Source organism: Bacillus rossius, chromosome 2 (assembly GCF_032445375.1).
Source record: "Bacillus rossius redtenbacheri isolate Brsri chromosome 2, Brsri_v3, whole genome shotgun sequence".
NCBI lineage: Eukaryota > Metazoa > Arthropoda > Insecta > Phasmatodea > Bacillidae > Bacillus > Bacillus rossius.
Genome location: NC_086331.1, coordinates 13,058,758 through 13,085,122, shown reverse-complemented (window position 1 = coordinate 13,085,122; position 26,365 = coordinate 13,058,758). Strand labels below are relative to the sequence as shown.

Here is a 26,365-nt window from a genome sequence, read left to right as displayed (position 1 = left end):
TGACTTTCTATTCTTTTCATTTTTATTATCTTATCAATTCATTAACATAAAAATAATGTATGGTAAAAAATTTTCTACAAGTTTAAGTTAGAAAATTTTTCTAAAATGGAATTATTTCAGGTTAGTTTTCAAAACATTTCTCCCTGCAAGGGTTCCCACCACAGGTTCACTTTGGATTCTACACAACCTAAACACCACCCTGTAAATAAAACATCTTAATGCTTCAATAAACATTGTGTGTCAGTTGTTATAACTGCACAGATAATCAAACTGTACCTTTCACCACAATTTCACACTCATGTGATGTGACGGACTAAAAAAAAGATGACATTAGTAAACTTCCATAATCTTCCTTGAAATAATTTCAATAAAAGCTTAACAACTTATTGAATTTTTTTTTACCTTTACTTACAATTCAGTCAAATATAACACTTTTCCATTTGTCTGTGCCACCTGGAGCAAGCCTGAAACACTCCATCAGACATGGACAGCCTCCGGTGGAACATAAGTGCTGGGAGACACGTACAGGCAGTCTGCCCTAATTGCACTAGCCACAAGTAAAAGATACAGCATTTTCAAAACTGAACATGACAATGTGCAATAGTGTGGATACTAAGATAAGAGAAAAGTTTTTTTTTTCATCATACACTTTAAACTCTTGTAAAACTGAATAACATACATCTGAAGTGGCCTGCTTACATTATCATGCTTACAAATTTGAGAGCAAAATAATGGTGGTGGACCCCAGTCTACCAAATCCTTAAATCTGTTTGCTCAGAGCAGGCAGCACATGAGGCACGGAAGCATACAGGCACCGCGAAAACCAGTGGGGAAACATTTGCAACCAACACGTACTCCAATGTTGCCTCTCTGTACGGCCATCGTCTGAGTTTTCACCCCTTCTTCCCCCTTCTCCACGAGAAATTTAAATTTAAAAATAGTGACATTGGGAGCCAGTAACTGATTAACAGTGTAAATTTTACTACATCGTCACATAGAGTAGCTCCGCGATAGTTGGTCCCTTCACTGTTGCACAAGGCTATTGGCTGTCCACCCATGTGCTACCTATTTATTGTAAACATTTTCAAAATGGCATCATGACAAAAATACAGAAAAAACACTTAATACACATTAATAAACTCTTTGATGCAACACTCAGTTTAAATAGCCACAAAACAGAATTACAGCAGTTCTATAGACTGATCCATCAAACAACTTACAGCTGAAATTAGTACACAAGTTACGAAGGACAAAATTAATACAAGTGAAAATGAAGGTTACGCCTGCTTGAAGTAAATTTTTAAATCAATAAATGTGCCTACTAATATAAAACAATTACTTATACACAAGTGTACAAACTACGACAAACTGGAAGCTAGCTACCACTATCAAAACAAATACTGAATGAATCTTTGGCTATCTACAACTTCCTGCATACCCTTTTCCCCCCATCAAATGACTTCCATACACTCCAGACATCTACTGTATCACTAATATTCATACCTGGCATTGCTTGGCCTTAGGCGGAGCAAAGAGGCTTCATTTAGGGAGACAGAGGCTCAATTAGTGCCAGCAGCTTCACTTTTCCATTGGAGAAACACATTCCTGCCGATTTGCATTCATATTTATTTGCCTGACAATGTTTACATTCAACATTCAGCAACTATCTGTCCTGTAAGAACTTTAGGGGGACTACAGTAAAAAATTCAGAGTTGTAATTAAATGCACCTAATTTCAGATCGGTTTTAAGTAGTGAGAAAGGGGGAGATTAGTATTTATTCAAATCAGAAAATTTTCCCTCTCAATTCGAACATCAAGTGTGTAAAATGGCAACAGCACATGTGTAACAATGGAAATAACTAAGAATGAGACAAATAAAAAAATGATAGCTCACCCTTACCCTTTATTAATACACTCACTTCTTTCATTACCTATTTACTTAAAAACCCATCAAAAATTGTACAAAGATTTATATTATGCAGAAATATCACAGGCGCCGGTGTGTGTACAGCCATGTTTATATTAAGCCGGCCAGCAAGTTGGCAGCAACTCTGATTGGAAAGGCCAAAAGCTTACACAGCAAGTTCAACTCGTGCCTACCAGAATACACAAGTGGTAAGTCATGTGGTTAGTGATTCAAATGTTATAATCAGCAAACATGAATTTAGTGAACAACTGGGTCATGAATTATATTAAAAGGTTACATAGTATTTCTTAATAATTTAAAATGTAAAGTTTATGCTTCTCTAATAGTATTAGATGTTAAAACATATGTTCTATATAATATAATATTAATAACTTTATTAATTTTGTAACTCAAAAATGTTTTTCGCACCTACTTCGTTAGGGAATGTTATGCCCAAGGCCTTTTATGTAAACAATGTGGCCCATGAATTATTTTAAGATGTTTATTCTCAAAAAATATTTCAAAAATTGATATAAATGTATTTTAGATCTTTTGAGACAAATAATTAATACTGTAAATTGCTTTCAACAGGAGTATTGTTTTGATTGAAATGGTAGTCCACAAAAACACTTCAATGGTCGGGAAACCAATTATTTAGTTTGACACGCACTATTACGAACAAAATTTAGAGCCGGACTGGATCCTCGTTAGTCCCGAAAAACCAGGAACGTTTTCGGGACACATCGAGCCGGAAATTACCTTTTCCAATTTTTCTAGTTATCTATGACACCACAGAAGCAGCAACCTATGCCTTGAAAGCAACATAAACAAACATATATAAAGTGTCCCAATTGAGTGTAAATTTGCAGATAAAGTGTTTGTAGTATTGCCGAATGGGTACATGGCCATCGTAAATAACCCTCGAGTTGAAAGTGTAAATATGAGCTAATTTCATCACTATTTTGCAAATTAGGCCTTTTGTTTTAATTTAGAGGCTACCATAAAATTAAATAAGACGTGTCTATGAGCAGTGGTGTACCACACGTGGCCACGAAACACATCAGAATTGTGGTCGGGAAAAGATCCTGAGATGCGTTTCACGGCTTGTCAATCAAAATCGCTTCCAAACCCGACAGGAATTGCTGTAGTCAGTGAAAGAAGGTCCATCCCAACCTGTTGGCGAGAGAACATTGCAACGGGAACTGCAGGCAATGAACACTGGAAGTTGGTCACCTAGCAAGAGGCCACTGCTCACACAGGCACATAAAGCTGTGCATCTTCAATGAGCTAGAAATCATCAATGTGGTCTGACGAATCATATTTTTGCCTGCATTCCAATGACGCACATTGTAGAGTGCACCAAAGGCCAAATGAAGTATTTCACCCTGGACGTGTGTAAGTCATGTTCAAGCCGGAGGTGGGTCTGAGATGTTTCGGGGGTCTGAGATGTTTCGGGGGTCTGAGATGTTTTGGGGGTGTTATTCATATCATGGATTGGGCCCGCTCACTACGGTAACCACTAACACGAACCAGCATGTTAATTCAAACATTCTGGATCATCAGGTGTTGCCTTTTAGTCAACATCTGCGACGAGAATTCAACTGATACTCCAATTTATCAAGATGAAACAGAATAGTTCATCAGGCTGGACGCATATGAGACTGGTTTCATGAACACTCCTCTCCCTGTAACATCTCGAATGGCCTGCGAATCACCTACCTTGAACCCTATTGAAAATCTGAGGGGCATGTTGGAACAGCGGGTAAAATGCCGACATCAGCATCCCTGCAATTTTGTGGAATTGCATAATCAAATCCTCAGAGAGTGGCTTTACCTGGATGCGACGTACCTGCAAAACCTTGTGGACTCACTTTCTAATCAAATCCAGATGATTATCAAGTCCAGAGATGGAGTTACACTGCATTAAATGATGTTTGTAATTATTTCTTCAGGGGTGACTAATTTTTTGTCCAGTTAGCTTATCATCACTATGTTTGGGCCTACACAATAAAAAGGAAATATTTCCTTTGTAATAGAAGGGAAATTTTTGAAATTTGTAACCTAAAATAATACTAAATACTGTCCTGTTTCCTCTGTAATTTTTGTTCCTGCTCAAAATTTTCTCAAACCAAAATTCCCTATCCTCTCCGGTTATGGGAAAAACATATTTTATTAGTGCTCTGTTTTCCTGGAATTAACTATGGCATTATTTCAAAAGGTGGGTGTAATAACTAAATTCTTCTTTAACGGGTTAGACAGGGGAATAGGGATGGTTTCTTCTCAATATCATGTAGACAGAGGGATGTGGGTAGTGTTTTTCAAAATCAGATGTAGACAGTAATTTTCCTCTATTTTGAATGCAGTATATATGCAAAATTTCAAGAAGTACAACAATTCTGACTTAAGAGGTAGAAAAGGGGGATGGGATAGTTTTTCGAAAACTCATGTAGACAGTGACCCTCCCCTTGTTTTGAAGGTCAAAAGTACAAAATTTCATCAAACTTAAATAAAACCTAGATCGGTATAAAAACACACACCAACAAAAATTATATGTGTGTGTCTGTGTGTCGGTCTGAGTCTGTGACTGTGTGTCTGTCTCTGTGTGTCTTTCTCTCTATGCCTCTGTCTTTGTGCCTGAGTGTATCTGTGTATTTGTGTATCTGTGTCTGTGTCAATATGTGTGTGTGTGTGTCTCTCTTTGTGTGTTATTTAACTCATATTTGCATAATTCTACACCAATTACTACATGCACCATAATCTATACATAAGTTTGCATAGCATTTACTTACAGATATTAAAATTTCTGGGTTGAATCAAATAACCCTCACAGTTCATGATGCTCACTACGAAGAAAAAACTATTAAATTTAGGTTTGAACATTCTGTGGGGCATTGTGCTGTCGAGATAAATCACAAAGTAGAAAACAATTTCTGTTAGATAGTTTTGCAAACTATTTGCCAATACCTATCACAAACGACAGTGTCTAACACATAATAGCACACAAAAAGAACCTGCCTCCATATCAGTTAAAATGGCATACTGATATTTGGGAGGATGGGGTTGAGAATTGCAACCATACATTGTGATTGATATTTTTTTAAAAACAGTGTCCCCATGACCTGCAAATGGCAAAACAATTTAAAATGTCCAACACATCTACTTCAACAGTATCACTTTTGGTTATGTCTTCCATATGACCAATAAGATGTCATCTAGGACAACAAATACCAAATCCGTAACAAGATAATTTATGTTTATAACTTCCACCCTCGGGAATTCAACCTTACACTTTCATGAGCTACTCAACTATTTTCTTACAAACTCTGACCACTTGTCCACATGCGGGGCTGTGCAAAAACTGATGAAATGTACTTTGGTCCAAAAGCTTCAGTTAGGTTTAATAATGCTGCCTTAAATCTCCATGCCAAGAGGTCCCCCATTAGACATGGAGTCTTAAGTCTAATGCCTACAAATCAGGATGGAAGTTGCATTTTTTTAAATGTGTTGAATATAAACAAATAATAAGACTCCTGACAGTCAATTTCCCAATTCTGGAAATCAAGGTGACTAAACACGACACCAAACGTTTACTCATATCAAGTACCATGAGTAATACGTCAAAACAATGAGGTTAACAGTTCTGACATCGTAACATACTTGCATCACTAGAAACGTTCAGATCTAGTCAGCAGGCCGTTTTTCACTGTACTTTTTTGTGTATTCTTCTGCATTCTTTATGAATTTCTTGCGATCTTTCAGGTATTCCTCTGCAAGATCAGCTCTTAATGGATGTTCTGGCTCTGGGTCATTGACGAGCGCAACTAAAGCTTGTATCACTGCAGAAAAAAAAAAATTTTAAATTAGTACAAATATACAATGCCAAGCAATAAAAATATAGTCACAACCTATGCACTGATGCTTGATGAATCTATAACTTGAACCAAAGAGTGTTCATTAGGAATGGGTAAGGGCCACAAGGCAACATCTTGAAGGGCAGGAGAGAAGTCAGGAAGATGGCATTCACAGAAAACATTGCTAATATTTAACCCTAAATGTTTAATTTTTTTAAAAACATTTTCAACAATATTTTTTTATACTACACTACCTTGGTGTAACTTTTATCCACAGCAAAATCTGGTCTTAAATGTGAAATACTTTTTGAATTATTTATACCTTCAAGAGCCAATTTCATTTATTCACAAACTGCATTTCACCAACAAGTTTGTAGGGTTTAAGACAGAAACTCAGAGTTTAACTTTACCGACCCAATATTGGGTGTTTACACAAACTTGTTTATCAGACAGCAATATGGCAGCACAATTGTATTAGCTGATATTTGATGAAAACAAAACATGAAAGTAACCTATTGTTTTCAAGCAAATAAAATTAAATAGATAATTGGGATAATATTTTGATGTTTATTTTCAATTGAATAAAGAACTTGTAAAAAGAAAGTAAACTTTAGCTTGTGTATTTATCAGTAATTACATACATATTTTAAACATAAAATGTCTGATTGGTCAGTTGGCCCACGGGGTTGCCTCCCTTGTCTTCACCTTTACAAGGGAAGGTAATCTCGTCGACCAAGTCACTTGTTGCTCGATCGTTGCCGAACCCGGTCGCGTCGTCGGCAAGTCACAAGACATCATGGAAAGTTACTAAGGGACAATTTAACGCCTAGGGGCTGGGGCCAGGCCGTATTTTTTTAACTTAAGTTATTTATTTTTTCGGACTAATTAATTAGAAATTTAGGCCCTAGGCGTCAGCATCGGCCCAACTTCGTGTGATTACGGTCCGCGATCGACGGTACCTTGAGTTATGTAGTTAACCAAGGGACATTACTAAAATTTTTTTTTGGCGAGTGACAAGACTCCTCGGCCGTCAACAGCAAGATGTATGGTGTTGTGGTATGTATTTGGACCTCATCCTATCAAAATTCAAAGACATCGTAAAAATTTGTATAAGAAAAGACAAAAAAAACTGTGCAAGTAACGAAGTTTTCTAACTAAATTAATTTGTAAAATTGTGTACTGAGGCCATGTAACGATGAGAAAAAACATTTTTTTTGAAAGAAATAAACAAAGGTAATTTAATAAACTCTTTTATTTCCAAATAACGTAGAACGCAACCATCGTAATGAAAAATTTCCTGAAGAACATTGTTTGTCTTTGTTTTGTTACGTTTCTCTGTGTGCGTAGCCGGGCCACACATGTAACGTAACACTATATTACGAGGGTTATTTTTTTTTCAACCTCCGATAGGCTGTAATAAAAAAACGGAAATGAATTGGGAAATTATTTTAATGTCACAAAAAACGTACATCTTTACTCTATTTTTCCACATAATCACCGTGCAGATTGAGGCATTTGTCGTACCGATGCGCCACCCTCTGCATAAAATGGTGCCTCCTGCCTATTTAGCCACGTTTTAACAGTGCTCTGCAGTTCATCATTGGTGTTGAAGCGTCGTCCTCCAAGCCACTTTTTCAACGTGGGGAAAAGGTGATAGTCACTCGGTGCCCAATCCGGACTGTAAGGAGGGTGATCAAACACTTCCCATCGAAATCTTGCAAGGAGTTGTTGTGTTACGGCGGCACTATGCGGTCGGGCGTTGTCATGAAGCAAGACAACACCAGATGTCAGCATTCCTCTCCGCGTGTTGCGTATCGACTGTCTTAGCCGTCGTAGTGTCACGCAGTATGCAGCAGCATTGATTGTTGTCCCTGGCTCCATGAAATCAACCAGTAGCACACCTTGGTGATCCCAGAACACTGTAGCCATCTGTTTCTTGGTGCTGAATGTCCGTTTGAACTTTTTCGGCTTGTTTGGAGAATAGGTGTGCATCCACTGTTGTGATTGAAGTTTTGTTTCTTCATTATCGAAATGAATCCATGTTTCATCAACTGTCACAATTTGAGTCAAAAAGTGTTCACCATCGTCTGCGTAACGCAGCAAAAACAACAAGGCTGATGTCATTCGCCGCTCCTTGTTGATGTCAGTCAACATCTTGGGTACCCATCGGGCACAGATTTTCCTGTATCCGAGATTGTCTGTAACAATGGCGTATAGGGCTGACCTTGAAATGAGCGGAAATTGTTCAGACAGTTCTGAAATCGTGAATCAACGTCTCTCATGAACAACTGCATCAACTCTCTGAACTGTTTCATCTGTTGCTACCGACTTCCTTCCTTGGCCACCTTCATCATGAACATCAATACAGCCTTCGCGGAATTTCCGACACCACTCTCGCACAATGCCATCACTCATAAAGTTTTCACCGTACACAACACCAGACCTGCCAACATTCAAATTTAAAAAATCATGAGGTCCTCGATAAAAATTTTCAGGCCCATAAATACAGGTTAGATATAAAAAACAACAAATGAGAATCTTTAAATTTAAGTGACATACCTGTACATATGTTACATGGTCTCTGCTTCAAAATTTATTTCAACAAATTATAGGTTGCAGATTTAATTTAGTTGAACATAATTTAGCGCTGTCGTGTAGTGATCATGCAGGGCCGCAACTAAAAAAGATGTAAGATAACTTTCTGCTCGTGTAACACTATTATCACTGTTCACAGCAAAATTAATTTTTTTATTGGAAGCAATACACTTCACGTGTTAGTTGTGTTTTTTTGTAGCGACATGTTTCACAATGTCTCCTCTTCCACTATGCGAGATAGAAAAATCAGCACGGCACACGCTACAAAACTCAAAATTGCTTCCTTTACGTGACTCAAGTATTGATGGAAACTCATTACTGTAAGCTTTCGTAAAACTTGTTTTGTAACTTTTACAAACAAAATCTTGGGGCCCCGAAAAATCGTGAGGAAACACTATTTTGGCGTGAGGGCGTGAGATGGACCTTAAAATTGTGAGCCTCACACCAAAATCGTGAGAGTTGGCAGGTCTGCAACACTCATTCGGCGATGGATTTCTGCTACAGTGTGCCCTTCTGCCTGTAAGAAACAGATGACTCCACGCAGCTCGCATTTCGCCGTACAGTTTATCGTTGCAGCCATGTTGACATTCCCATAACCAAGCTTCAACTGAGGTGTGAGTTGGCCGCTCCACATGGTTGGTGGAAGAGGGTAAACACTACGAGACGTATTGATTTGTATACGAGTGATTAGGGTATCGATTAATGGGCATGCCATGAAGAAATGAAACTGTAATCACACTGCAGGGCACTGTTAAAACGTGGCTGAATAGGCAGGAGGCATCATTTTATGCAGAGGGTATTGGAAAGCTGGTCCATCGGTACAACAAATGCCTCAATCTGCACGGTGATTATGTGGAAAAATAGAGTAAAGATGTACGTTTCTTTTGACATTAAAATAATTTCCCAATTCATTCCCTTTTTTTTATTACAGCCGATCGGAGGTTGCAAAAAAAATAACCCTCGTACTTCTGTGATAAAAGAGTATTTCTTGAACATAATTATGTAGCACATGTGTGTTGTTTAAACTATGGCAGGAGCAATCAACAGCAAAATTTTAATAAAAGACAGCATTAGTATAAATAATTCAGCAAACCATAAGGGCACAACTAAAATTACCTTAGTAACTGCCAGGGGTGAAAACATTAAAAAAAGTAAGTATTAACAAAAACAATTAAAATTCTTTTTTTTTTCCTATAAAAACATGTTCCAGCTTTAAATTCTTCATTGAAAACCTTTCAATCACAGTAATCTGCACATTATGAATTCTGAGTTGTAAAAGTACCACCCTACTTGTCCATCCTATTTTTTTTACTATTCATTAAAAATCAGTTTCATACTGGCTGTAGAACAAATTTATCTAAAAACTAATTGTAATGGTAAAATCATAATAAACAGAAATACTATGATCTTTTCTTATGGCAGCCCTTAAAATACTTATTTAAGACACAATAAAAAGAAAAATAATTGAACACATTTTATTTTACAGAAGTTTTATAAATTTAAACATACCAATAATATATACGCGTTTACAAAACTTCTTTAAATGCAATGTTGGAAGTAATGATGTGATCAACGTTCACAATTCAGTGGTTTTCCCGGTAGGCCTACCACAAAACATTTCCTGGCTAATTCAAGGTTTCCCGATTTCCCCCGTCGGGCGGACATCCTGATACAGCATAAACATAGCGAGGAATCACATTTGGTTGAAAACATGGTTAAATAAATGATCAAACCTAAGATATGATTTCAGTATTGGTAATGTCAGCGTTAATTTAAAAATTTTAGCGTGCCAAGTAAGTGGCATTTGCCTACTTTCCCTTGTTCGCGGGACAAGCCTACAAAGCAGCTAGTAACAGGCGGTCAATGAGAAGTGGAGACTGTATACACACCCTGGTCCGTCTTGGTGGCCGGCTTCCAGTTCTCTGCACTGATGATTGGAAGGCACACTTGTCCCTTCTCATCAATGTTTGGATGGTAGATTTTGGTTTTGAAGATTATCTTTGGTGGCTTAAAAGGATATTCTGCAGGAAAATTTATTTCAATTTTGAAGGCACCTTTGTTGTATGGCGAATTATCCTGCAAGAAAATGAAAAATTTCTTTAAATATTTTAACACTAAAATCATTTTTTATTTTATTTATGGTCTTGCAAGTATAAAATGAGTTTTCTACACAGGCTTCCATTCAAATATATGTAATATAGAAATATTGTTTTTCTTTGCTCACTTGTCAACTTCTGATAACATGAAGAATGAAAACTGACTGGCTAAATATTCTTATGTTAAAATTAAGCACATAGCTTAGTTAACAACCACAGGTTGTGGGTCAATTCACACACACATACACAGAGTCCACGAGCATGTGTGCACGTAAATTCAGAATCCTCTGGTTTGGAGGTAAATATAGACACGCCCAATATGTAACATAATTTCGAATAGAATAATATCAAAAGCCAAATTTTTAAATATTTTGGCGAATGAGAATTTTGACGGTAAATGCAGTGTTTCAAATATTAAAAAAATTCATACGAGTACATCCAAATCAAAAGATGGTAATGAAATATTTGTTTTGGCAAACTGTGAAACTGACTACGTTTCAGTGTTTAATAATATTGTCGCGGGTTGAAATTTTGCAGGGTTGTTGAAATCAAATTTAGGGACTTTACTGACGGGACTCTGGGCTGGCTGCTCTGTTCACTCGTCAGCGCAAGTGGCGTGACCATGTAATTGGGGCACGGGGCCGGCGCGGCGCGCTGCGGGCTTGCAGAATTTTGTTTGTTTGTTTGGCCGCGCGCTGGCGCAGCCACGGGCCGCAGTTACTGGGGCGCGCTGTCGTAACAAGCCGCGCGGTGTGGCCTGCACATCGGGGTAGAGGGGGGGTAGTCTTCCCAGATGTTCTAGTTAGTTGTTTAGTAAATTTGACTTCAATAACGAGCTTTTGTTATGCTAGGCGCGGCAGGGCGCGCGAATTTAAGCGCAAGTGATTGGTGACTCGGGGCTCACTCAGGCGGAGGCTATGCGTCTCACCTGTGGTCACGAGTTGTTAGTTCGTTCGTGATGTAGGAATTCAAGCTTTCGGGCAGAAGCTATGGCCGACGCCAGAGGCCACGAGTCGTTTAATTTAAGTTAGGTCATAATGTAGTCATCTTCAAGCTTTCGGGCGGAGGCAATGGCCTTCGTCACTAGTCGTTTAGTTATAATTTTTAAAATGTAATGTTCGTTCGGATTTTAAGGGCAGGAGAGGCCCCTACGTTAGTTTTAAGTAATCGATCAAGAAAGGCTTTTCGGAAAATGTGAGTATGGACTTATCTTTGTTTTAATTTTAAGTATTAATTATGATTTGAGGTATTCGGAAGGACTAGGGAAGTGTTTAGTGAAGTTCTCTCATTCTCTCTCTTGTAAGGTCGTTCAATCGTTAAGGAAGTAAAGAGATTATTGTTTTAAATTGTAATCCCGCTATTTAAATGTTCTTTAAAATGATGTTGAGTATTTGACTTTAAGAATAAAATAATTTTAATTAAGTATTATGTTATTTTGCAAAATCTCCTTAGTTCAGCTCTCACCAGACATCCTGTACGGGATGACGAACCTATGATCCTAGGTACAGTAAAGTATTTTATGAAGTTAAGACTAGTTGATGCCAAGCGAGTTGTTTCTATGTAAAGAGCTACGATTCTCTCCCCCCTCTGAAAGTGGATCGTGACAGAAATGGCGGTGGCACCGGCTAGGTGCACGTGACAGAAATGGTAGAGTTCGCCGGATAGGTTCTATTTCTGGAGAGAGAGAGAGAGGTAGATTTTTATGTTTATTATTAAGTTAGTTTCAGCTTCTGATAGCAGGTTATTAAGAGTTTAATTGAGGAGAGGATTACGGAATTTAATCTAAGTGGAGGAAGTCTTTGAGATTTTTTTTTTGACGTAACAGATGTTTATTTGAGTATACTTGTAAGGATAAAGTTTATAGTGATAAGTTGTTTTAAGTCGTTGAGTTTATCAGGGATTTTTACGTGAGGAGAATACGTTATAATTTAAACACTTAATAAAGATAATGCAAGTGGTTTAGTTTTATTAAAGTTAATTTAAGATTGTAGGTTAAGAGAATTATAATTTAAAATAAAAAATTTTTGTCGTAAATAGGAATTATTTTCAAGTGAAGTTTGTTTTGTTTTCGTGCGCGTAGGAGACGAGACGTACGAATTAAATCAGTCGAGGGAAGGATAAACGTTAGAAAGGAATTAAAAAGAAAACGAGAGTTTATGTAAAAGAGAGTTATAGAATTTATAGTGATGTTTTGTTTTAATTAGAAAAATGTTGAGAGTTGTTTCAGAACGACACGTCAGTGGACGTGGCAGAGTGAACACGTGACGGGGAGGTGCTGAGACCTAGCGGAGAACGGAGGAACCGCAAGCGAGGGTTGGCGCACCTGATGGAATTCGGTGACGTCACGAGCACGTACAGAGACGTGGACGGCCGTGACCTTGTTTTGATCAGCTGTACGGTAACTTAGCGATAAGAAAATAGACTATTGGTTAAATAAATTTAAATTTAAGTGTGTTTTAGAAGAAGAGGAACTTTCAGTATGTAAGTAATTTAATTTAAGAAGTGTATGATGTATAGGCTAGAAGTGTTTCGTTGTAAGTTGTTTATGTTTTTGTTAGTTAAATTCTACCTCGGTTTTAAAAATATTTTTTTGGGATTTGTAAACATTATTAAGGAGGTACACTATAAAATCGATAAGCATTGAGAAAACTGGGAAGGCTAGATTTTGTGTGTAGAGGGAATTTACTCCAAAAGAACAGAGAGACAAAATTAATGTTTTCATTAGGGCGAGGGACCCTAAGGTGAGGCGTTGTGTCCCTGGGAAGAAAGGGAATTGTAGCGCAGACCATAGGAGATGGGCTGACTACGGAATTAAGGGTCAGGAGAATCCTGAGAGTTGTGAGTAGTTTGGGGCAGGAGTTCCCCATGGTAGTACCGAAGTGGCTATCCTGTATGGGATAGGGTACCATTTCAATGAAGTTTGTTGGTGGGGTTAGAATCCCTTGTTGTGTAGTGGGCCTATAGCAGATAGGCACTACAGTGAATTTGGTTATTTTGTGAGGTAAATTCCCTGGAGGTTAAGTAAGATTGGATTCAGTTAGGAAGGAGGGAAATGAGAAGCATTGCTGTAGAGAGTTAGTGTACTTGCCTAATGTGAAATTGAATTTTAATAAATTAATTAATGAGAAAGTTTTTTCTGGTCAAATAATAATGGAAGGGAATTAATTAATTTTTTTGAGTAAGGTGTTTTAAGTAATGAAATAAAATAATGTGAAGAAGTTTGAATAATTGGGGAGGAATTTCTTTAAGAGTTTAGATAATTGTTTTTGAATTTATTGAGATATTCAGCCAGTGGAGTTTGAGTATGAGAGATACAGTGAGATTTCAAGGAAATTGGTTGTTTATTAATTAGGACGAATGAGATTTTATGATTTAGAGTCAGTAAGCATAGTTAAATTTACGACATAATATTTGTTGACAGTTTACAGTTATTAAGGAGAAAACAGAGTAATCTATTTATTTTTATTTTAAGGGTTTGAAGATAAGATTATGAATTTTTTTTTTGAAAGTTTCTTGGGCATGTTTGAATAATTTTTATTTGGATTTTAAGAAATTACAGAGAAAATTTAATTGATTTACATTAGTTTGGAAGTATGGAGGTTTAGTGTTCGATTAGCCCTAACTTGATGGTCGGATCCCAAAAGAATGCCGTAAAACCGATAGCCAATTGAGAGGAATGCGGTAGGCGCTTGTGTAGAGAGGGGTTGTGGGAAAACTCCTTGGGACTGATGGCAGATCAGGGGCCCTAAATAGTGTGTGATGCTGTAAAACCAGTGCAGGGAAAGCCTGGTATGCTTAAATTTTTGGGCACAGGTTATGTAAACCTGGGGTTCCATGGGATTTAGTCATGTTAGCTGCTGTGGGACATTGAGATTTCCAGGCTCCATAGTAAAGTCAATGTAAATTTTTGTTTTCTTAAAATAATAAATTTGTTTTTAATTTTTTTGAGATATTTGATTTGGAACAGTGAATACAGACCCCCGAGGAATAAGAGTTATGCTGTGAGAGGAGAAGGTGGTAGGCCTAAAAGGGTACAGGCACCACAGAGGTTATGTGCATTGCATAATTTAAATATAAGGAAACTTGAGAATTTGAAATTTTGTTGTTGGTTTGTACACCCATAAGAAGAGTATAGGCAGAATTTTTATTGTTATGAGATGTCTAATTTAATTGAAAAGAAGAAAGTTTAAAGATGCAAGGTAACATTATTATTGTAATAATTGAAAGAGATTAAGAGGTAGAGAGAAATAGGCAGTTTTTGTTTGTAAGTACTAAAGTTTACATATAGAAATTTAGTAACTAAGAATGAATAATAAGTTAAGTCTAGTGTAAAAGTTTTTTTTAAGTTTGTTAAGTTAAGAGTCACAAGTAAATTTTTTTTTAGAGAGAATGTCTTTGATAGGAAGTATTAGAAACTTATGGGAATTTTAGGGTAACATAAATAATGTAGGTAATGAATAATAAATAGATGGTAGGTCTTAAGTTAGGATTAACATTTGAAGCAGAATTTAATTAAGAAGAAGGAAAATAAATAGGCCTAATGAAAAGAACAAAAAAGGATTTTATGGTAAAGCATTTTTTTTAAGTAATAAACAATGAATAATAATGTTGTTTCAGGGTAATGTGTACTAATAATACAATTTTTTTTAGGACCAAAGAACAGGAATTATGTAATTTAAATTAACATGTATTTTTGAAACTGTTACAGATTCCTTAAGATGAGCTGAGCAGCAGTCCAGTTTACAAGATGACAAGAGTTCGAGAGACAAGATACAAGATCACTGAAACAAGAGCCAAGACTGAAGATTCAAGAGAAGAGAAAGCTGGCAGCCATGGACTTACAAGTGGAGATTAATAAGGTCATGTAAAGTTTTATTTTTTTATGGAAGACAGTAACTGGAGTTTTTTTGTTATAAACATTATTTACAGAACTTTTTAGGTTATAGTAATGTAATGGAACTAGTGAGTTGTGGTAGCTGTCAAAAAGAACTAATACCTTAAGTTTAATTTTCTTAATTTACAGAGGGATTAGTAGTTTTTTTTAAAACCTTATTTAGGTTGGAATTTAAAGATAATAGTTTATTATAAATGTGTACGAACAGTTCAAGTTCACAGTACTGATAGGTAGGTCAGATGATCTTATTGATTTTGATGATTTGTTGTTTTGAGTTGATTTTTAAGTGTTGTGAATTAGACAATGAAATAGTTCTGAAAACTTAAATTATTTCAAGCTAAGAAATAGTAAATTTAATTGTAACTCAAAGGACACCAGAATTTAAATTTTTTTTTGAATTAGTAATGTTTGAAAATTTTATACTTTACAAGAAAGGTTATAAACAAACAGATCGGATGGAACAAGGATGCAGTAAATCACAATTTCATTTAGAATTATTGATTAGCTTTTGAGGTTATGAAGTAAAAGTAATTATAATTTAAAAGTTTGAATAAAAAAATGTTTTTTTTTTAATTTGTTTGAAATAGAAAGTTTAAAAGTTAATTAGTCATGATCTAGGTGGGTGATGGGGTGGGAATTGGCCACTCTTTTTCCCTATAACCTCCCTAACATGGCCTTCTATTACAACTAACAGAAATAAAGAAGAAGAAAAAGAAGACTTATTATTAGTTAGAATGTTTTTTTATGAAGATACCTGATGAACTTTTTTTTTATTGTTGGGAAGAATAGTAGCAAGATTAATCAGATGTTTTACTCAGAAGAAGAAGAAGAAGAAGAAGATAAAGCAGTTTTATGACTCGACAAGCCAGAGATTGGTGTTTCCCCTCTGCGCTCCTATTGACTACGTTGTTTACTCTCATGGGATAGCTGGTTCGGCACCATGGAGAGAGATTGGTGGGCATTGTGGTTGCCCCCAGAAGAAAAGAAGAGTAGAAGAGGTTATGGGTGGGTCATGTGAACTGACCTTCAACCCAGTTACTTCGTGGGGACTATTTGCTGTATAGAGAAGATCAAGACTCAAGAGTTAGGGAAAATCATTGGAGGTCATGTTTCCCTTCCTTAAGTTTTTCCTATCAAATTATTTGCCTGATTAGATTATGCTAAGGGTGGGATACTTTATGTTAGCAGTTGAATTAATTAATTTTATTTTTTTGTGTGTTTGCATCCTTGCCCATCGATTGCAGTTTAGTAGTTAGTTTTGTATTTGTCAGGCGTGATGGTAATGCCTGTTGATGATGTTTCAGAATTGTAATCTGTTCGTGATGAGGATGGCACAACTCCGAAGCAGATGTGGGGAGAAGTTGTGAGCTGCCCTGGAAGCCAGTCCAGTAGCTGTTGGAGTTGAGTGGTGTTTGCTGATGGCCAGCCCAGGGAGCTACTCTTCTCGACAACACTGACTTCGAGGAGTTGCACCAACCTTCACGAGATAAGAGTTTAATTAATTGAAACACTGTAAGGACACTTAATTTTTTTTGAAGAACGAAAGAAGTATGGTAATAAACGGAAACTGAAAAAAAAAATAATAATAATTATCAAGAATTTGCACATTGTTTAACGAATACTGAGAAACTAAGAACAGTAATTTAATTTGTAAAGAGAGCTTCACTAACAGAACAATTTTTTTAGAATTGAGAACTCGAGCCTCTGAAGGTTCCTGTGAGAACAAACCAGATAAAAGTTTTACATTTAATTTTATGAATACTTGTTGTTTTAAAATAAATCTTATGCAGAATCTAGATGTATGTTCAGACAGCAAGGAACTAAGAAAATTATTATTTTTGTGAAATGAGGAATTTATAGTTATGGTTTAATGGAAAAAGACAATTTGTAATTTTGAGGTAGCTCGATGGGGCTCGAGCTCTGTGAGGGGAGGGTTATGTCGCGGGTTGAAATTTTGCAGGGTTGTTGAAATCAAATTTAGGGACTTTACTGACGGGACTCTGGGCTGGCTGCTCTGTTCACTCGTCAGCGCAAGTGGCGTGACCATGTAATTGGGGCACGGGGCCGGCGCGGCGCGCTGCGGGCTTGCAGAATTTTGTTTGTTTGTTTGGCCGCGCGCTGGCGCAGCCACGGGCCGCAGTTACTGGGGCGCGCTGTCGTAACAAGCCGCGCGGTGTGGCCTGCACATCGGGGTAGAGGGGGGGTAGTCTTCCCAGATGTTCTAGTTAGTTGTTTAGTAAATTTGACTTCAATAACGAGCTTTTGTTATGCTAGGCGCGGCAGGGCGCGCGAATTTAAGCGCAAGTGATTGGTGACTCGGGGCTCACTCAGGCGGAGGCTATGCGTCTCACCTGTGGTCACGAGTTGTTAGTTCGTTCGTGATGTAGGAATTCAAGCTTTCGGGCAGAAGCTATGGCCGACGCCAGAGGCCACGAGTCATTTAATTTAAGTTAGGTCATAATGTAGTCATCTTCAAGCTTTCGGGCGGAGGCAATGGCCTTCGTCACTAGTCGTTTAGTTATAATTTTTAAAATGTAATGTTCGTTCGGATTTTAAGGGCAGGAGAGGCCCCTACGTTAGTTTTAAGTAATCGATCAAGAAAGGCTTTTCGGAAAATGTGAGTATGGACTTATCTTTGTTTTAATTTTAAGTATTAATTATGATTTGAGGTATTCGGAAGGACTAGGGAAGTGTTTAGTGAAGTTCTCTCATTCTCTCTCTTATAAGGTCGTTCAATCGTTAAGGAAGTAAAGAGATTATTGTTTTAAATTGTAATCCCGCTATTTAAATGTTCTTTAAAATGATGTTGAGTATTTGACTTTAAGAATAAAATAATTTTAATTAAGTATTATGTTATTTTGCAAAATCTCCTTAGTTCAGCTCTCACCAGACATCCTGTACGGGATGACGAACCTATGATCCTAGGTACAGTAAAGTATTTTATGAAGTTAAGACTAGTTGATGCCAAGCGAGTTGTTTCTATGTAAAGAGCTACGATTCTCTCCCCCCTCTGAAAGTGGATCGTGACAGAAATGGCGGTGGCACCGGCTAGGTGCACGTGACAATATACACTAATGAAACCACACCTTAACAAAGGACACAACAGTACTGTACTTGATTAAATTAGATGTAAATTTAAAAAAAAAAAGAGAGAGACCAGCTTTACGCCACCCACACGCATAAATTCCATTTGATGACAAAGAGGTGTGACAGACGGGATGTGAAAATATCATCCACATTTCATAATAATGTTATTGTTCAATGTGGGGGTAGATGTCATGAAGCCTCTCCGCAAACAAGAATTGCAACGCTCACATAGGTTCTGTTGATAAGGCAATGCAATACTCACAGGAACAATAAGCCCTTGCCAAGTGAGAATGTTTGTGTCATCCACATGAATGTCACGAAAGGCTTTTAAGCCAGAATTCCTGATGTCCGCAAGCTCCTGAAACACACAATGAAAACCAACTGCCACGTCATGCTACAACAGTTATTATGGGCCTGCACAGGTGCCACATATTGATTATTTATTTGGTTAAGATATATTCAAATCCTAATGCATGCCTATTAACAAGCAACCAGGCCTTTAATAGGCATGAACTCACATGAATATTTGAAACAACAAAGATCAATGCAAATAAACACAAAAGGAACATCAAGCAAAACTAGCCAAAAACCAAGCAGAACATAGTAAACACAGTTTGAAAATTAAAAAGACAGACCATTTTTTGGGGAAAACAACCTTTAATATTTTTTCCTCAATCTTTTAGACGGTTTTGTTGAAGTAAGTATGCTATATAGATGAGTTACTGTCAACAGATTAAACTAATAACAAAAAGTATCCAAAATCGTCATCACTATCTTTTATTTAAAAGAGTAGGACCAACAATAATTAACTGCAAATAAAAAACAATTATTTGTGACTAAAGCAATAAAAGTAGCATGTAATGAAAAATCATTTAACTTAACAATTCCAATAATGCTAAACTAGGAAATGTACAATTTTGTTAAAAAATGCTATAATTTTTAAAACATTTTTCAAAATGTATCATACTATTTACTATCAACACACTAAAGTTCACGCATCACATCTCATGCATTCAGCACTTATTTTATTTACGATAGGTCACTTGCAAATCCACATTTACGTTTTTGTTTCCACCTAGACTTGTCTTACTTAATCTTTATAGTGTATTATTCTTAAAATGTCTATCTAGTAAAATTAATTTCCATGTCATTACGACTATGTTAAATTTTTTATATGAAATCTCTGATAATGAATAAATCTGCACACATATTTTGTTTAAAATTATGTATAACTCTAAGCTTTAACTTTCTTTTGGCAAAAAAAAAAAGGCATTTAAAATGCCATATGCAATGAAGTTTTATTCAGAAAACATGGAAATAAAATTATTTTATGATTTAACATTAAAACTTCTTATTCTGTAGCAATCAGCCACTAACATGGTTGTTGAAAAATGCTGTTTGCACAAGCCACTTGCTAAAGCTAGGCAAAATTGTTAACAATTTCTTTTTTAGCCACAAGCGAATGTTTGAACACATGTTATGGGAATATTTTTTCAGAAGAATTCCAAATAATGGAATAAATTCATATCTTAGTAAAGTAGTATATTAAATTTTCCATAAGAAGCTACTGAATCAACTCCAGGCTCAAATTTTGCTAAACAATATGTGTCATTTAGCTGTTTAGCTATACTTTTTTTGGTGACAACAAAATACACCTGCCCCTTGAAGTAATACCCTAATTCGTTCCAGGAAAACAGACCGCTAATCAAATATATGTATATAATTAATAAAAATTATTAATTTTCCAATCAGGTAAGTGTGCTTGCTGACAAAAGTTTTAGGCACGATGCTACTGCCGTTAAAATCAATTCACAGTACCTACATATGTCCAAATATATTTGAAGTACTTTTAAATAAATGTTGAGTACCTAACATTTTGAAATTAAACAACCTAAAATCAAAATATTCATGGATTGCAGTGTTTACATAATAAGGTTTGGGCAAGAGGCTCTAACAACATTTCTGAGTTACAAAATAATGATGTTATTAATATAGGAGATATATTTCAAATCACATAATGGAGGTAAAGTAATTTCAAATTTTTGCATACTATCTCACAGAGTATATGGGGTTATGTAAGCAAACATGTCAAGAGGTAACATTTTGCAATTTATTTTATTTTGAAAAAAATATCTTGTGTTTATATATTTGTCTGTACAACTAAATTCTTCTATTTAGTTTCCTTCATGAATTACTTTCAAAGAACTATGCTTCATCAACAGTAGGGTTTCAATGCATGCTTAAATAAATTAGTTACTTTATTGCTGTTGTACCTTCTTTGGCTATAATCCCAGTCCGGGGGCATTGTTTTTGGTGTGTGTGTTCATCCTAAAGAAAGGGGTGCCACACCACAGAAATAATTCCCAATGTAGAATAACAATTACTGTTATAGCATATAAATAATAACTTTCCTTTTAATATTTTCTGTAGTAATAATGCTGCTGAGTTTATGCCTAGGATAATACCAATATATAATTCAACATACTATACTTTTAAGAAAAAAACATTCTTTGCACTACTTATGCGGCAATAATTTTTAATTGGGTAACTTCCACTATTCACACTATAAAAATATTACTTTGATAGCATAGCAGGTTAATTAGCCATATTTTCAAATAACTTGATAAGTTATCAGAGTAATTTATTTACAGTATGACTAGTCAATTTATAAGATTAAAAATTCTTTTCTGCATAAGTCTTCCAAATAAAATTTTTTTCCTTAAAATTATAGCATATTTTATTTCATTTTGAATTTTTATCAATAGTAGGGTTATTTATGATGAACTGATGTTGAAGTAAGTTAACAGTCATGTAAACAGGTAATTATTTTGTATATTTTTAGATCATCAGCAAATAAACTGCCAAAGGTGTGGTTTAGCACAGCAATAAAGATATTAAAGAGGGGTGATAGATATTCTCCTTGAGGAACTCCAGAGCTAGCTAGGTGTAAATCAGAATTAAGAAAATTTATTGAAAGAAACAAAGAAATTTCTTCCTTTTAAATAACTTCAAATTTGAAAAAAAAAATTAAGTATCTATCACTAAAACCAATGTTAGCTAATTTGTTGAGTAATACATACTTGTTATTACTTGAGAATATATAAGATTGAGAAAAATTAGTAACTTAGTAGGTAATAGTGGTTTTACCACATCTAAACCCATTTGTATTATTAGTAAGTTTATATTTAAAGTTAAATTCAAGGTGTTTTAATACTATTTTGTCAAAGACTTTAGCAAATCCATTTAACAGCAATATGAGCGTATAATCTTAATATATATAAATCTCGTGTCACAATGTTTGTCCTCAATGGACTCCTAAACCACTTAACCGATTTCGATGAAAATTGGCATTTATGTGTAATTTTTTCCAACTTGAGAGATAGGATAGTTTTTATTTCGATTAATGGTCTTAATCTGATAATTTTAGAGTTTTCTAATGTGATGTATGTATGAGTTGGCAGAAAATCACCACGGCAACGGCTGTAGCATTGTTGATGCTTCATTTGTCTCCATGGCAACGACTATTTCATTGTTAGTGTAGTCCTCATCACTCATTAAATACAGACCACCAATTTTTAGATATATACAGGTAAATAACTATACACTGGTAGAACAAAGTCGGTCGGGATTTGAAAGTGATATAAATTATTCAAATTAAGAAGACAATTACTAACTACATCTGATTTCTAAAAAGGTCCAGTGAACTCTTTACCAAGTCAACCGATTTCGATGAAAATTGGCATTTATGTGTAATTGTTTCCAACTTGAGAGATAGGGTAGTTTTTATTTCGATTAATAGTCTTGATAATTTATAATTAATAATAAACTGATTATCAATGTTGATTGGTGTTTAAGCCCGGGAAACAGTGGGTAATTTGTTTCCATGACAACGTTGCGTGCTTGAGAGTCGGGAAACCATCGGTGCTATTCGTTTTTTCTTCGGTACATTACAAAGCATTGTATTAAGTTTTTGTCAAAATTAATTAATTTTCATTTTATTTCATTTATTATAACTGTAAATAGGAGATGTGGATTAATATTTTTTCCATTAGTATAGCCGTGCGAAGCCGGGTCGGGCAGCTAGTTTTTACATATAATTTGCTGCCTGTCCTATGTATAGGAATGACCTTTGGACCAAAAGAGCTTGCAGACATAATTTAAATTTCAAGGATTTTGTACCTCAAAGGACAAGATTCAGCAGTATATGAAATAGGGATGAAACTGTTAACTGGATCAGAATTTGAACGATTATGATTGTACATTTACACTAGCAAAATATTTAGCAAAGCTGTTAGCAATAAGGAAATAGTCATTGGTCAATGAATTTTTCATTACCTTCGGAGATATGTGCTGTTTATATCTATCTCTCATAAATCACACATAATGTTCTTTTAGGATTGTGCTTGATTTTGTTATTTAAATTTGCATCCAATAATTTTTATCACGAGCAGTGTGAGACTTAGCTTCTGAATAGCATAGAGAAAAAAAAAGCATAATAGTTTAAATTCACGAAATGTTTGAAACCTTTTATTGTAATGTTTATTAGATTTTAATGAAATAAGTTCTTGGATTACCAATAAAGGTAGCTTAAAGGTGGTTTCCACAATTTTTTTTTGTAAACCTTCACAGTTGTAGTTATATAAGCCACCATAATATTTACATCACAAATATCATAAATGATTGACCAATTGTGTTCTTTGAGAGTTTTGTATAAAATCAAATACTGACAGTTCTTATAGATAAAAAAATTTAGACGAGTTATCTTCATTTTTAATGAAAATGTCCATTTTCATGTTTCTGTAGTTCAAAAGCTGGGTGAAATATATCTTCTTGGACGAATACTTTTATGACCGCACTGACGTTGACCAGAGCTATGCCAACGACAAACTCCCTAAAACATCGAAATTACTTGACTTCGGTTGGTTTACCTTGTTGTCCGTACAATGATACACTCTATGCAGCATCACACCCACTCTAAATAACGACAACAATACCTCATTATTAAGCAATAAACAGTACTTCTAAGTTGCCAAAATTAATAAGAACTGCAGCTGTGTACGTTCTTTTGTTTGTTATTTTGTTGCTTCATTGTCTAGCACGTATCGAAGATTCTAAGAAATTCGTTCTTTTGTTTGTTGTGATTACCTTAGCTGCTAGACTGTCATTGTCTATACGTTATCATATTCTTAGTTGCTCACAAACTTTCAAACTGTGAACATGGTGAGTAAGAGAAAATCTTTGTGTATTGATGAAAAAGTTTTATTAATACGCGCAATAGAGGCGGCAGAAAAGATAAGTGATGTTGGAAGACGCTTGGGATTCAGTCGCACTAGTGTGTCTACAATATGGAAGAACAAAGAAAAAATTCTACAAGCAAAGGAGGGAGGAAAATCTTCTAAGAAATTAAAGAAACCTAAATACGAAGATTGGATCAAACTATGCTATCATGGTTCCACAGAAAGTACCAGAATAATATGCCTGTCTCAGAGCCGATCGTGAAAGCTAAGGCAGAGAAGTTTTCTGAAGACCTTGGCTTAACGGCTTTCAAAGCATCAGAAGGATGGCTCGGAAAGTTCAAGCAACATCACCATATCAACTATGGACTGGATTAATAGTGTGTGGCCAGAATCGAAAGAAAAGTACGCTCCAAGTGATATTTTTAATGATGATGAAACCGGAATTTTCTTTAAGTTGACCCCCGAAAAAACTTTGAAATTTAAAGGAGAAAAGTGTGTGGGAGGAAAACTCTCCAAAGAGCATATCACAGTACTTTTAGCAATCAAAACACCACCTCCTCTTATATACACGTCACATTGATAGCAGATGATTTAATGCCATAAAGCCAAGAAAGGTAGTTTTTTATGACTGTTAACTGTGGTAATCAGTAGTTGGGTTTTGTGTGCAATTCATTTGCTGTGCTAGATGAGAAGGGTAATTTGTGATGTTAGATTGAATATTTGCTTCCTTATGTTAGATGAATAATAAAATTTATTAGATAAAGTAAAAACACCTTGTGTTTCTAGGTGTCAATTTTGTGTTCGTTGAAGAAATAGCAACAATGCAAAGGGGGGGTGAGGTTGGTTTGACTCCATTAAAAATTGTTTTAAAAGTTTGCATTGCAATATGGTAGTGATATTGATGAAGTCATCCACAAGGAGAAGTTTAATTACGACCTTTATGTTCTTTCGTTACAAACGCTGGAATAATGCCTTTTAGACTGTAAAGATTCACATGCTTGTTTTGCATTATATTTCTTGAGGAAATTAGTTATAATACGCATAATAATATATCTTCCATATTGTGTTCTACAATAAATGAGGTACATAGCGCTCTTGTATACTTTATGATACCCGAAAGTTAGTTACATTAAGAAAGGCAGTTTGTGAAAAACAAAATGCCGTCCAAAACTTCCATTCTCTCACATTTGTCCCATAAGAATGTAGGAGTGGTAATAATGTGAGCGCTGCAACATTGGTGAAGTCATTATAATGTAATGGTGTTGGGATCTAGACTACCCCCATTAAATTCTTTGAAAAACAATTAGATTGTAGACCGTCAAATTTATATTGCTGTAGACATTAAAATATGAAATTCATCTTTTAATGCTAGTAGTGAGAGGTCAAGGTAAGCATTATGGCATTTTATAATAATTTAAGAGTTAGCCTGTTGTGTGAATCTGTTTTTATTGCATATCTATTTTAATATCACACCAAATTGATACTGTAACACATACATATCTAGACATGCAAACAATGCTAAGGATGGATGGTGACTCCATAAAAAATTAATTTGTTTTGTATTTGTACATCAATTAACATCAATTGCGTTAATTTTCCGCAAATAGTATGTTTTATAGTTATGTTCCTTAGTGCAGCGGTTCCTAAACGGTGTTCCAAGGAACCCTCACGTTCAGTGAGTCAGGACTTATGTCGTATAAAGCAGGCACAATTATTGCCAAATAATGTTCCTTGGAGTTGGGGTTCCGCCAAAAGAAAGTTATCATATTCCCTGCCCAAAAAATAAATAAATTGCGAACCGCTGCCTGAAGATGATAAGTGTTTGCACTTCAAAGTGATTAAAGTAAAAGGTCAGTTATGCTTAGTCAGCAACATTTTAAATACTTCAAATAGTGAAACTGTATCAATTCATGCAAAACTCATTATTTCCACTGAATTTAGGTAAACTCAATATTTTGTTAAAGGCATTAAAAAAAATTTTTTTGGAGTTGTATAGACTAAAAAAGGTAAATATACATGGGAAAAATTAAAATAATTTATATTTATTTCTTCAGAATAATCTCGTTTTCGATGCTCCTGCACCACAACTTAGGTAGACTTCATCGGCCTTCCCGCAAACGAGTTTTTCAGAATACAGTAAGAATTTAAAAACGTTTTGCAGAATAGTCAACCGATAATTGGAAACTTATTTTATGATGTGCCACTTTCAACATTCGTTAATATTTTCTGTTACAATGTACCCAAGTGAGCACACTGATCATGACCAAGTAATGTAAAAAAATAAAATATCAGAAGTTTATTTTAACAGAACAATACCTTCTGCAACCTCCTAGTCGCCGCCATTCTATCTTACATCCATAGAAAAACTAAAAAACTAGTACAGAGCCATTAAGTTAAAAAGATACGGAGTAGTTGTTTATTCTGACGTGATTTTGAAAACATTTTAAGTTTAAGGTGAGATTAAAATTGAAAAAATTAAGTATTATAAACTTAACCTGTAACCCAACGATAACTTTGTTACGTAAAATCAAGTTTATGGTTGCATTAGTAGTCGTTAATTCCAGCCAATATAAATAGAATAAAAAGCAGCCATGTCATTAAGTTGAATATTTGTAATCATATTTATCATGTGCATTTTGATGTGGATATCTGTTTATAATAGTTGTCAGTTAATAATTTGTTTTACGTAAAATTGTAAT

At 35.3% G+C, this 26,365-nt stretch overlaps 1 protein-coding gene across 1 annotated transcript; it reads right to left on the bottom strand.

The window, feature by feature from the left end:
* LOC134529111 (ubiquitin-conjugating enzyme E2 L3) lies at positions 1–26,088 on the bottom strand. The gene is made up of 4 exons (XM_063362860.1): positions 25,983–26,088; positions 18,692–18,787; positions 10,242–10,428; positions 1–5,742 (listed from the first exon to the last, which is right to left on the bottom strand). Exons 1-4 carry the CDS (start codon positions 26,007–26,009, stop codon positions 5,588–5,590), a joined length of 465 nt encoding a protein of 154 aa, XP_063218930.1. The 5' UTR covers positions 26,010–26,088; the 3' UTR covers positions 1–5,587.
* Between the last annotated feature and the right edge of the window lie 277 nt (positions 26,089–26,365).

Coding starts and splice junctions, on each gene's coding strand:
- LOC134529111 (XM_063362860.1), bottom strand. CDS start 26,009: ATGGCGGCGACTAGGAGGTTGCAGAAG. Junction 18,788..25,982: donor CGACTAGGAGGTTGCAGAAG/GTATTGTTCTGT, acceptor TGTGTGTTTCAG/GAGCTTGCGGACATCAGGAA. Junction 5,743..10,241: donor GGCCACCAAGACGGACCAGG/GTGTGTATACAG, acceptor TTTTTTCTGCAG/TGATACAAGCTTTAGTTGCG.